This window comes from Bombina bombina, chromosome 5, assembly GCF_027579735.1.
Source record: "Bombina bombina isolate aBomBom1 chromosome 5, aBomBom1.pri, whole genome shotgun sequence".
In the NCBI taxonomy this organism is placed as follows: domain Eukaryota; kingdom Metazoa; phylum Chordata; class Amphibia; order Anura; family Bombinatoridae; genus Bombina; species Bombina bombina.
In genome coordinates, this window is record NC_069503.1 from 1,166,637,300 (window position 1) to 1,166,651,077 (window position 13,778).

Genomic DNA, 13,778 nt, shown 5'->3' on the forward strand with positions numbered 1-13,778 from the left:
GGGGTCATAAGAGAGGATAGGGTAAGGGGGTAAGTGAGACAGGATAGGGTGAGGGGGGTCAATAAGAGAGGATAGGGTGAGGGGGTCAGTGAGAGAGGATAGGGTGAGGGGGGTCAGTGAGAGAGGATAGGGTGAGGGGGGTCAGTGAGACAGGATAGGGTGAGGGGGGTCAATAAGAGAGGATAGGGTAACGGGGGTAAGTGAGACAGGATAGGGTGAGGGGGGTCAATAAGAGAGGATAGGGTGAGGGGGTCAGTGAGAGAGGATAGGGTGAGGGGGGTCAGTGAGAGAGGATAGGGTGAGGGGGGTCAGTGAGAGAGGATAGGGTGAGGGGGGTCAGTGGGACAGGATAGGGTGAGGGGGTCAGTAAGATAGGATAGGGTGAGGGGTTAGTTGTAGAGCTTGTGATGGAAGGGAGGTAGTTAAATGTAAGGGGGGTTGCTGTGCTGGGAGAAGCCTGTAGTTAGGCAAACAAGGGTTAATAATAGTGTTCTGTATACTTCCATCAGACAAGGGGTTAATCACTGTGTTACTGAGGCAGACATAGAGGTTAATTGCTATGTGAGGGTTGTGGGGCACTGGCAGAGCCCAGTAGTTAATAACTGTTGTGTATTTTTATATTTTATTCATCTAGAAAATGAAGCTAATTATCAACTCTGTCTCTCACCGTTCTTTCCACAGAAGCTGCGGTTGAATCCGTGGTGACAGATCTCCATAGCGCTGCTCTCTGTGGTTCCGTGATAGAGCACACGCTCCACGGGCTTCCTGGTGTCAGAGGCCTCCACGCTCCTCTTCTTCAGCTCATACTGGTTGTCCAGTAACGTGTTGTGAACTCTCTGGACCTACAGAAGAATCAATAACTTAACAAGACGTCTTCTTGCTGCTCTCACTTATCCCAAGGTCACAAGAAATAGCATTTCCCTTTATTTTCTGCATTCTGTTCCCAAAGCCTCCTGAACTGGGCTAAAGCCGTAACACAGCCACATAAATCCAATACACTTAGCTCACAACAAATTATAGTTTCATTGTTGTAATAAAAAAGCACTAAGCAGTGGGTTATACTTAAAGGGACAGTCTACTTGAAAATGTGTATTGTTTAAAAAGATAGATAATCCCTGTATGACCCATTCCCCCATTTTGCATAACCAACCAATTATATTAATATACTTTTTACCTCTGTGATTACCTTGTATCTAAGCCTCTGCAGACTGCTCCTTATCTCAGTTATATTAATATACTTTTTACCTCTGTGATTACCTTGTATCTAAGCCTCTGCAGACTGCTCCTTATCTCAGTTATATTAATATACTTTTTACCTCTGTGATTACCTTGTATCTAAGCCTCTGCAGACTGCTCCTTATCTCAGTTATATTAATATACTTTTTACCTCTGTGATTACCCTGTATCTAAGCCTCTGCAGACTGCTCCTTATCTCAGTTATATTAATATACTTTTTACCTCTGTGATTACCCTGTATCTAAGCCTCTGCAGACTGCTCCTTATCTCAGTTATATTAATACACTTTTTATCTCTGTGATTACCCTCTATCTAAGCCTTTGCAGACTGCTCCTTATCTCAGTTATATTAATACACTTTTTATCTCTGTGATTACCCTCTATCTAAGCCTTTGCAGACTGCTCCTTATCTCAGTTATATTAATATACTTTTTATCTCTGTGATTACCCTCTATCTAAGCCTTTGCAGACTGCTCCTTATCTCAGTTATATTAATATACTTTTTATCTCTGTGATTACCCTCTATCTAAGCCTTTGCAGACTGCTCCTTATCTCAGTTATATTAATATACTTTTTACCTCTGTGATTACCTTGTATCTAAGCCTCTGCAGACTGCTCCTTATCTCAGTTATATTAATATACTTTTTACCTCTGTGATTACCTTGTATCTAAGCCTCTGCAGACTGCTCCTTATCTCAGTTATATTAATATACTTTTTACCTCTGTGATTACCTTGTATCTAAGCCTCTGCAGACTGCCCCTTATCTCAGTTATATTAATACACTTTTTACCTCTGTGATTACCTTGTATCTAAGCCTCTGCAGACTGCTCCTTATCTCAGTTATATTAATATACTTTTTATCTCTGTGATTACCCTCTATCTAAGCCTTTGCAGACTGCTCCTTATCTCAGTTATATTAATATACTTTTTACCTCTGTGATTACCTTGTATCTAAGCCTCTGCAGACTGCTCCTTATCTCAGTTATATTAATATACTTTTTACCTCTGTGATTACCTTGTATCTAAGCCTCTGCAGACTGCTCCTTATCTCAGTTATATTAATATACTTTTTACCTCTGTGATTACCTTGTATCTAAGCCTCTGCAGACTGCCCCTTATCTCAGTTATATTAATACACTTTTTACCTCTGTGATTACCTTGTATCTAAGCCTCTGCAGACTGCTCCTTATCTCAGTTATATTAATATACTTTTTACCTCTGTGATTACCTTGTATCTAAGCCTCTGCAGACTGCTCCTTATCTCAGTTATATTAATATACTTTTTACCTCTGTGATTACCTTGTATCTAAGCCTCTGCAGACTGCTCCTTATCTCAGTTATATTAATATACTTTTTACCTCTGTGATTACCTTGTATCTAAGCCTCTGCAGACTGCTCCTTATCTCAGTTATATTAATATACTTTTTACCTCTGTGATTACCTTGTATCTAAGCCTCTGCAGACTGCCCCTTATCTCAGTTATATTAATACACTTTTTACCTCTGTGATTACCTTGTATCTAAGCCTCTGCAGACTGCTCCTTATCTCAGTTATATTAATATACTTTTTACCTCTGTGATTACCTTGTGTCTAAGCCTCTGCAGACTGCTCCTTATCTCAGTTATATTAATATACTTTTTACCTCTGTGATTACCTTGTGTCTAAGCCTCTGCAGACTGCTCCTTATCTCAGTTATATTAATATACATTTTACCTCTGTGATTACCTTGTATCTAAGCCTCTGCAGACTGCTCCTTATCTCAGTTATATTAATATACTTTTTACCTCTGTGATTACCTTGTATCTAAGCCTCTGCAGACTGCTCCTTATCTCAGTTATATTAATATACTTTTTACCTCTGTGATTACCTTGTATCTAAGCCTCTGCAGACTGCCCCTTATCTCAGTTATATTAATACACTTTTTACCTCTGTGATTACCTTGTATCTAAGCCTCTGCAGACTGCTCCTTATCTCAGTTATATTAATATACTTTTTACCTCTGTGATTACCTTGTATCTAAGCCTCTGCAGACTGCTCCTTATCTCAGTTATATTAATATACTTTTTACCTCTGTGATTACCTTGTATCTAAGCCTCTGCAGACTGCTCCTTATCTCAGTTATATTAATATACTTTTTACCTCTGTGATTACCTTCTATCTAAGCCTCTGCAGACTGCCCCTTATCTCAGTTATATTAATACACTTTTTACCTCTGTGATTACCTTGTATCTAAGCCTCTGCAGACTGCTCCTTATCTCAGTTATATTAATATACTTTTTACCTCTGTGATTACCCTGTATCTAAGCCTCTGCAGACTGCTCCTTATCTCAGTTATATTAATATACTTTTTACCTCTGTGATTACCCTGTATCTAAGCCTCTGCAGACTGCTCCTTATCTCAGTTATATTAATACACTTTTTATCTCTGTGATTACCCTCTATCTAAGCCTTTGCAGACTGCTCCTTATCTCAGTTATATTAATACACTTTTTATCTCTGTGATTACCCTCTATCTAAGCCTTTGCAGACTGCTCCTTATCTCAGTTATATTAATACACTTTTTATCTCTGTGATTACCCTCTATCTAAGCCTTTGCAGACTGCTCCTTATCTCAGTTATATTAATATACTTTTTATCTCTGTGATTACCCTCTATCTAAGCCTTTGCAGACTGCTCCTTATCTCAGTTATATTAATATACTCTTTACCTCTGTGATTACCCTGTATCTACGCCTCTGCAGATTGCCCCTTATCTCAGTTATCTTAATATACTTTTTACCTCTGTGATTACCTTGTATCTAAGCCTCTGCAGACTGCTCCTTATCTCAGTTATATTAATACACTTTTTACCTCTGTGATTACCTTGTATCTAAGCCTCTGCAGACTGCTCCTTACCTCAGTTATATTAATATACTTTTTACCTGTGATTACCTTGTATCTAAGCCTCTGCAGACTGCTCCTTATCTCAGTTATAGTAATATACTTTTTATCTCTGTGATTACCTTGTATCTAAGCCTCTGCAGACTGCTCCTTATCTCAGTTATAGTAATATACTTTTTATCTCTGTGATTACCTTGTATCTAAGCCTCTGCAGACAGCCCCCTTATCTCAGTTATCTTAATATACTTTTTACCTCTGTGATTACCCTGTATCTAAGCCTCTGCAGACTGCTCCTTATCTCAGTTATATTAATATACTTTTTACCTCTGTGATTACCTTGTATCTAAGCCTCTACAGACTGCTCCTTATCTCAGTTATATTAATATACTTTTTACCTCTGTGATTACTTTGTATCTAAGCCACTGCAGACTGCTCCTTATCTCAGTTATATTAATATACTTTTTACCTCTGTGATTACCTTGTATCTAAGCCTCTGCAGACTGCTCCTTATCTCAGTTATATTAATATACTTTTTATCTCTGTGATTACCCTGTATCTAAGCCTCTGCAGACTGCCCCTTATCTCAGTTATATTAATATACTTTTTACCTCTGTGATTACCCTGTATCTAAGCCTCTGCAGACTGCCCCTTATCTCAGTTATATTAATATACTCTTTACCTCTGTGATTACCCTGTATCTAAGCCTCTGCAGACTGCCCCTTATCTCAGTTATATTAATATACTTTTTACCTCTGTGATTACCCTGTATCTAAGCCTCTGCAGACTGCTCCTTATCTCAGTTATATTAATATACTTTTTACCTCTGTGATTACCTTGTATCTAAGCCTCTGCAGACTGCCCCTTATCTCAGTTATATTAATATACTCTTTACCTCTGTGATTACCCTGTATCTACTCCTCTGCAGATTGCCCCTTATTTCAGTTTTATTAATATACTTTTTACCTCTGTGATTACCTTGTATCTAAGCCTCTGCAGATTGCCCCTTATCTCAGTTATATTAATATACTTTTTACCTGTGATTACCTTGTATCTAAGCCTCTGCAGACTGCTCCTTATCTCAGTTATATTAATATACTTTTTATCTCTGTGATTACCTTGTATCTAAGCCTCTGCAGACTGCCCCCTTATCTCAGTTATCTTAATATACTTTTTACCTCTGTGATTACCTTGTATCTAAGCCTCTGCAGACTGCTCCTTATCTCAGTTATATTAATATACTTTTTACCTCTGTGATTACCCTGTATCTAAGCCTCTGCAGACTGCCTCTTATCTCAGTTATATTAATATACTTTTTACCTCTGTGATTACCTTGTATCTAAGCCTCTGCAGTCTGCTCCTTATCTCAGTTATATTAATATACTTTTTACCTCTGTGATTACCTTGTATCTAAGCCTCTGCAGACTGCTCCTTATCTCAGTTATATTAATATACTTTTTATCTCTGTGATTACCTTGTATCTAAGCCTCTGCAGACTGCCCCCTTATCTCAGTTATATTAATATACTTTTTACCTCTGTGATTACCCTGTATCTAAGCCTCTGCAGACTGCTCCTTATCTCAGTTATATTAATATACTTTTTACCTCTGTGATTACCTTGTATCTAAGCCTCTGCAGACTGCTCCTTATCTCAGTTATATTAATATACTTTTTATCTCTGTGATTACCTTGTATCTAAGCCTCTGCAGACTGCCCCCTTATCTCAGTTATATTAATATACTTTTTACCTCTGTGATTACCCTGTATCTAAGCCTCTGCAGACTGCTCCTTATCTCAGTTATATTAATATACTTTTTACCTCTGTGATTACCTTGTATCTAAGCCTCTGCAGACTGCTCCTTATCTCAGTTATATTAATATACTTTTTATCTCTGTGATTACCTTGTATCTAAGCCTCTGCAGACTGCTCCTTATCTCAGTTATATTAGTATACTTTTTACCTCTGTGATTACCCTGTATCTAACCTTCTGCAGACTGCCTCTTATCTCAGTTATATTAATATACTTTTTATCTCTGTGATTACCCTGTATCTAAGCCTCTGCAGACTGCTCCTTATCTCAGTTATATTAATATACTTTTTACCTCTGTGATTACCTTGTATCTAAGCCTCTGCAGACTGCTCCTTATCTCAGTTATATTAATATACTTTTTATCTCTGTGATTACCTTGTATCTAAGCCTCTGCAGACTGCCCCCTTATCTCAGTTATATTAATATACTTTTTACCTCTGTGATTACCCTGTATCTAAGCCTCTGCAGACTGCTCCTTATCTCAGTTATATTAATATACTTTTTACCTCTGTGATTACCTTGTATCTAAGCCTCTGCAGACTGCTCCTTATCTTAGTTATATTAATATACTTTTTATCTCTGTGATTACCTTGTATCTAAGCCTCTGCAGACTGCCCCCTTATCTCAGTTATATTAGTATACTTTTTACCTCTGTGATTACCCTGTATCTAACCTTCTGCAGACTGCCTCTTATCTCAGTTATATTAATATACTTTTCTTCTACAAGATACGACGAGTCCACGGATTTCATCCTTACTTGTGGGATATTAACCTCCTGCTAACAGGAAGTGGCAAAGAACACCACAGCAGAGCTGTATATATAGCTCCTCACTCCTCTCCACCCCAGGTCATTCTCTTTGCCTGTGTTAGTGAAAGGAAGAGGTAAAGTGAGGTGTTAGTTTTAGTTTCTTCTATCAAGATATTTTTTGTTTTAAAATGGTACCGGTGAGTACTCTTTTCCTCAGGGAGATATCATCAGTCTGGATTCCTAAGAGGAAGGAAGAAATCTTTTTCTACCCTGAGGTTGATGATCTTAGCAGACGTTACTAAGATCCATTCTGGTTCCCACAGAGTTCTGAAGGTAGTGCAAGAGAAATCTTCAGTGTGGAGAACGGTGTCATGCTACAAGCAGCATTGAGGTATGTTCAGTCCTCTGAGGAGACTTGTTATATCAGAACTAGCTGACATTATTCCCTGTAAGGGAAGGGGTAAGCAGTAGACATATAGGGACTATGGGTTACTGATCTTACTGGTGCATACATAATATTCATTTTTATATGAACGTTTATTATGGGCTTGACACTGGGGAACTCATTTGTTTTAAAAGGCTGCTGTGTTTTTATTATGCAAGGCAGCAGGCAGACATATTGACTATGTGTTTTTAAGAGTACACTTGGGGACCACATGGCTATGTAAACCGCTTTCCATGCGGTTAGGGAGATTGTGAAAATGACGCCCATCGTGGGCGGAGCCTAGTTCGCGAGCTCAGATGCGCAGTTTTCTTCTGACTAGAAGGCAGCAGACATTAGCTCCGGTGGGGCCAAAAGTGGATAAGTCATCACCGGATCATTGTTGATTCAATCCGCAGTACCCGGGGGACAGGTATGCGCAACAGCAGAGCTGTGGCGAGGTGCAGGGGCTATTATCCATGTTAAAGTTTTTTGCCATATATAAAAAGTTTTTTTCAGGGTGATTTAGCTTTGCTCCATTGCTGCAAAAAATTTTGGAAAATTTGAACTGATTTGTTTGATTATTTAGTGCAAAAAAATATCGTTTTTTAGTGCTGCACAGTAAAATTGTTGCGCTTTTAATATTTAAAGGCGCAGTACATTTTTTTGGGAAATTTGTTTAATTCACAATTAAAGGTTAATTACGACTATTGTGGCTATTGCCAGTCTGTTTAACATGTCTGAACTTTAAGAAACTCCTTGTTCTATGTGTTTAGAAGCCATTGTGGAACCCCCTCTTACTCTTGTACTGAAAGGGCCTTACAATGTAAAAAGCATATTTTATGTAAAGACAGTGTGCCTAAGGATGATTCCTAGTCTGAAGAGAATCAGGATATGCCACCTAATGCTCCCCAAGTGTCACAATCATTAACGCCCACACAAGCGACGTCGAGTTCCTCAAGGGCGTCTAATTCCTTTACTCTGCAGGATATGGCTGCAGTTATGTCAACTACCCTTACAGAGGTATTATCTAAGTTACCAGGGTTACAGGGTAAATGCAGTAGGACAGGAATTAATGTCAATACTGAGTCCTCTGATGCTTTGTTGGCTATTTCCGATATGCCCTCACAGGGATCTGAGTTGGGGGTTAGGGAAATTTTGTCTGAGGGAGAACTTTCAGATCCTGGAAGTATGTTACCTCAGACAGATTCGGACGTTATGTCCTTTAAATTTAAGCTAGAATACCTCCGCCTGTTACTTCGAGAGGTATTGGCGACTCTGGATGACTGTGACCCTATTATGGTTCCACCAGAGAAATTGTGTAAAATGGACAAATATCTAGAAGTTCCCACTTACACTGATGTTTTTAAGGTTCCTAAGAGAATTTCGGAGATTGTTAAGAAGGAGTGGGATAGACCGGGTATACCGTTTTCCCCCCTCCTAATTTTAAGAAAATGTATCCTATTTCAGACACCATTCGGGACTCCTGGCAGACTGTCCCTAAGGTGGAGGGAGCTATATCTACCCTGGCTAAACGTACAACTATTCCTATTGAGGACAGTTGTGCCTTCAAAGACCCTATGGATAAAAAATTAGAGGGTCTTTTAAAGAAGTTATTTATTCATCAGGGTTTCCTTTTACAACCAACAGCTTGCATTGTTCCAGTAATTACTGCAGCGGCTTTCTGGTTTGATGCCTTGGAAGAGTCTTTTAAGGTTGAGACTCTCTTAGAGGATATTTTGGATAGAATTAAGGCTCTTAAGCTAATTCTTTTGTCACAGATGCCGCCTTTTAAATTGCTAAATTGGCGGCTAAAAATGCAGGATTTGCCATTTTAGCGTGTAGAGCGCTATGGTTAAAATCGTGGTCTGCTGATGTGTCATCTAAGTCAAAGCTTTTGCCTATTCCTTTCAAGGGTAAGACCCTATTCGGGCCTGAGCTGAAGGAAATCATTTCTGACATTACTGGAGGTAAAGGTCATGCTCTACCTCAGGATAGGTCTGTTAAGAATAGGGGTAAACAAAATAATTTTTGTTCCTTTCGGAACTTTAAAGGAGTACCCTCTTCTTCCTCTTCCTCAACAAAGCAGGAATTTTACTCAGGCCAAGTCTGTCTGGAGACCCAACCAGGCTTGGAACAAGGGTAAACAACCCAAGAAGCCCGCTGCTGCTGCTACCAAGACAGCATGAAGGGGTGGCCCCCGATCCGGGAGCGGAACTAGTAGAGGGCAGATTGGCTCTCTTTGCACAGGCTTGGGCAAGAGATGTTCAGGACCCTTGGGCACTGGAAATTGTGTCTTAGGGGTATCAACTGGAATTCAAGGGATTTCTCCCCAGGGGGAGATTTCTTCTTTCAAGATTGTCTGTAAACCAGATAAAAAGAGAGGCATTCTTAAATTGTATAAAAGACCTCTCTACTATGGGTGTAATTCGTCCCGTTCCGATACTGGAACAGGGACAGGGGTTTTACTCAAATCTTTTCGTGGTTCCCAAAAAAGAGGGAACATTCAGACCCATTTTAGATTTCAAGAGTCTAAACAAGTTTCTCAGAGTCCCATCCTTCAAGATGGAAACTATCTGAACAATTTTACCAATGATCCAGGAGGGTCAATATATGACTACCGTGGATTTGAAGGATGCTTACCTTCATATTCATATTCACAAGGATCATCATCAATACCTAAGGTTTGCCTTTCTGGACAAACATTTTCAGTTCGTGGCTCTTCCCTTCGGGTTGGCCACAGCACCCAGGATCTTCACAAAGGTTATAGGGTCCCTTCTGGCAGTTCTCAGGCCACGGGGTATAGCAGTGGTGCCTTATCTGGACGATATCTTGATTCAGGCGTCGGCTTATCATCTAACAAGGTCTCATACAGACACAGTGTTATCCTTTCTGAGAACTCACGGTTGGAAAATGAATCTAGAAAAGAGTTCACTAATTCCGCAGACAAAGGTTCCCTTCCTGAGAAAACTAATAGATTCTGTAGCAATAAAGATTTTTCTGACGGAGGTCAGAAAATCAAAGATTCTAAATACTTGTTGGACCCTTCATTCCAATCCTCGGCCTTCAGTGGCCCAGTGTATGAAGGTGATTGGATTGATGGTGGCAGCAATGGACATCATTCCATTTGCTCGGTTTCATCTCAGACCACTGCAACTGTGCATGCTCAGTCAGTGGAATGGGGACTATACGAATTTATCTCCTCTGATAAATCTGGATCAAGAGACCAGAAACTCTCTTCTTTGGTGGTTGTTGCCGGATCATCTGCCCAGGATGTGTTTCCGCAGACCCTCATGGGTGATAGTGACAACGGACGCCAGTCTTCTGGGCTGGGGTGCAGTCTGGAATTCCCTGAGAGCTCAGGGTGTGTGGACTCAGTTGGAGGCTCTACTTCCAATCAACATTCTGGAATTGAGAGCAATATTCAATGCGCTTCTGGCATGGCCTCAGTTGGCTTTGGCCAAATTCATCAGGTTCCAGTCGGACAACATTACATCAATCATCAGGGAGGAACGAGGAGTTCCTTAGTGATGTCAGAAGTATCCAAGATAATTCAGTGGGCGGAGACTCACTCTTGTTATCTGTCAGCAATCTATATCCCAGGTGTGGACAACTGGGAAGCGGATTATTTAAGCCGTCAGGCTTTTCATCCGGGGGGAGTGGGAACTCCATCCAGAGGTATTTGCCTCTCTGATTCTTCGATGGGGCAAACAGGAGTTGGATCTGATGCCGTCTCGACAGAATACCAAACTCCCAAGATACGGCTCCAGGTCGAGAGATCCTCAGGCCGAACTAATAGATGCCTTGGCAGTGCCTTGGACGTTCAACCTGGCTTATGTGTTTCCACTGTTTCCTCTCCTTCCCCGTGTGATCGCTCAGATCAAACAGGAGAGAGCTTCGGTAATTCTAATAGCGCCTGCATGGCCACGCAGGACTTGGTATGCAGATCTAGTGGACATGTCCTCTCTGCCCCCGTGGAAATTACCAGTGAGATAGGAACTTCTCATTCAAGGTCCTTTCCATCATCCAAATCTAATTTCTCTGCAGCTGACTGCGTGGAGATTGAATGCTTGATTTTATCTAAGCGGGGATTCTCTGATGCGGTCATTGATACTTTGATTCAGGCACGTAAGCCTGTCACTAGAAAGATCTATCATAAGATATGGCGTAAATATCGTTTTTGGTGTGAATCCAAGGGTTACTTATGGAGTAAGGTTAGGATTCCTAAGATTCTGTCTTTTCTCCAAGAAGGATTGGAGAAAGGGTTATCAGCAAGTTCCTTAAAGGGACAGATTTCTGCCTTGTCAATTTTGCATCACAAACGTTTGGCTGAGGTTCCAGACGTTCAGTCTTTTTGTCAGGCTCTAACCAGAATTAAGCCTGTATTTAGACCAATTGCTCCACCTTGGAGTTTGAATTTAGTTCTTAGTGTTCTTCAAGGGGTTTTGTTTGAACCCATGCATTCCATAGATATTAAGTTGTTATCTTGGAAAGTTTTATTTTTGGTTGCTATTTCTTCTGCTCGTAGAGTTTCAGAGCTTTCAGCATTACAATGTGATTCGCCTTATCTTATCTTTCATTCTGATAAGGTGGTTTTACGTACGAAACCTGGGTTACTCCCTAAGGTTGTTTCAAATAAGAACATTAATCAGGAAATTGTTGTTCCTTCTTTATGTCCTAATCCTTCTATAGAGGAGCGTAAATTGCATAATTTGGACGTGGTCCGTGCCTTGAAGTTTTACTTGCAGGCGACTAAGGATTTCCGTCAATCTTCTTCATTATTCATGGTTTATTCTGGAAAGCGTAGGGGTCAGAAAGCTACAGCTACCTCTCTTTCTTTTTGGCTGAGGAGTATCATCCGTCTAGCGTATGAAACTGCTGGACAGCAGCCTCCTGAAAGAATTACGTCTCATTCTACTAGGGCTGTGGCTTCCTCATGGGCATTTAAAAATGAAGCTTCTGTGGAACAGATTTGCAAGGCTGCAACTTGGTCCTCTCTTCATACTTTTTCCAAATTTTCCAAATTTGATACTTTTGCCTCGTCTGAGGCTGTTTTTGGGAGAAAGGTTCTTCAAGCAGTGGTGCCTTCCGTTTAGGTTCCTGTCTTGTCCCTCCCTTTCATCCGTGTCCTATAGCTTTGGTATTGGTATCCCACAAGTAAGGATGAAATCCGTGGACTTGTCATATCTTTGTAAAAGAAAAGTAAATTTATGCTTACCTGATAAATTTTAATTTATTTTACGATACGACGAGTCCACGGCCCACCCTGTTCTTTTTAAGACAGATTTATTTCTGCTGTGGTGCTCTTTGCCACTTCCTGTTAGCAGGAGGATAAATCCCACAAGTAAGGATTAAATCCGTGGACTCGTCATATCGTAAAAGAAATTAATTTACTTTTTACCTCTGTGATTACCTTGTGTCTAAGCCTCTGCAGACTGCTCCTTATCTCAGTTATATTAATATACTTTTTACCTCTGTGATTACCTTGTATCTAAGCCTCTGCAAACTGTCCCTTATCTCAGTTATATTAATATACTTTTTACCTCTGTGATTACCTTGTGTCTAAGCCTCTGCAGACTGCTCCTTATCTCAGTTATATTAATATACTTTTTACCTCTGTGATTACCCTGTATCTGAGCCTCTGCAAACTGTCCCTTATCTCAGTTATATTAATATACTTTTTACCTCTGTGATTACCTTGTGTCTAAGCCTCTGCAGACTGCTCCTTATCTCAGTTATATTAATATACTTTTTACCTCTGTGATTACCTTGTATCTAAGCCTCTACAGACTGCTCTTTATCTCAGTTATATTAATATACTATTTATCTCTGTGATTACCTTGTATCTAACCCTCTGCAGACTACCCCTTATCTCAGTTATATCAATATACTTTTAACCTCTGTGATTACCTTGTATCTAACCCTCTGCAGACTACCCCTTATCTCAGTTATATCAATATACTTTTAACCTCTGTGATTACCTTGTATCTAACCCTCTGCAGACTACCCCTTATCTCAGTTATATTAATATACGTTTTACCTCTGTGACTACCTTGTATCTAAGCCTCTGCAGACTGCTCCTCATCTCAGTTATATTAATATACTTTTTACCTCTGTGATTACCCTGCATCTAAGCCTCTGCAGACTGCTCCTTATCTCAGTTATATTAATATACTTTTTACCTCTGTGATTACCCTGTATCTAACCCTCTGCAGACTGCTCCTGATCTCAGTTATATTCACTTTTACCTCTGTGATTATCTTGTATCTAAGCCTCTGCACACTGCTCCTTAATTCAGTTATATTAATATACTTTTTACCTCTGTGATTACCTTGTATCTATGCCTCTGCAGACTGCCCCTTATCTCAGTTATATTAATATACTTTTTACCTCTGTGATTACCTTGTATCTATGCCTCTGCAGACTGCCCCTTATCTCAGTTATATTAATATACTTTTTACCTCTGTGATTACCTTGTATCTATGCCTCTGCAGACTGCCCCTTACCTGTGATTACTCTGTAGCTAAGCCTCTGCAGACTGCTCCTTATCTCAGTTATATTAATATAATTTTTACCTGTGATTACTCTGTATCTAAGCCTCTGCAGACTGCTCCTTATCTCAGTTATATCAATATACTTTTACCTTTGTGATTACCCTGTATCTAAGCCTCTGCAGACTGCTCCTT

The 13,778-nt window shown here is 39.9% G+C and overlaps 1 protein-coding gene across 1 annotated transcript in view; it reads right to left on the reverse strand.

Annotated features, from left to right (window-relative positions):
• Positions 1 to 635: 635 nt before the first annotated feature.
• PARP10 (poly(ADP-ribose) polymerase family member 10) overlaps positions 636 to 13,778 on the reverse strand; it is a 189,137-nt gene continuing 175,994 nt past the window's right edge. Inside the window, exon 5 of the mRNA XM_053715995.1 lies at positions 636 to 842. Within this exon, the coding sequence (XP_053571970.1) occupies positions 651 to 842 (192 nt within the window). The 3' untranslated portion in view covers positions 636 to 650. The remainder of the gene's footprint in view (positions 843 to 13,778) is intronic.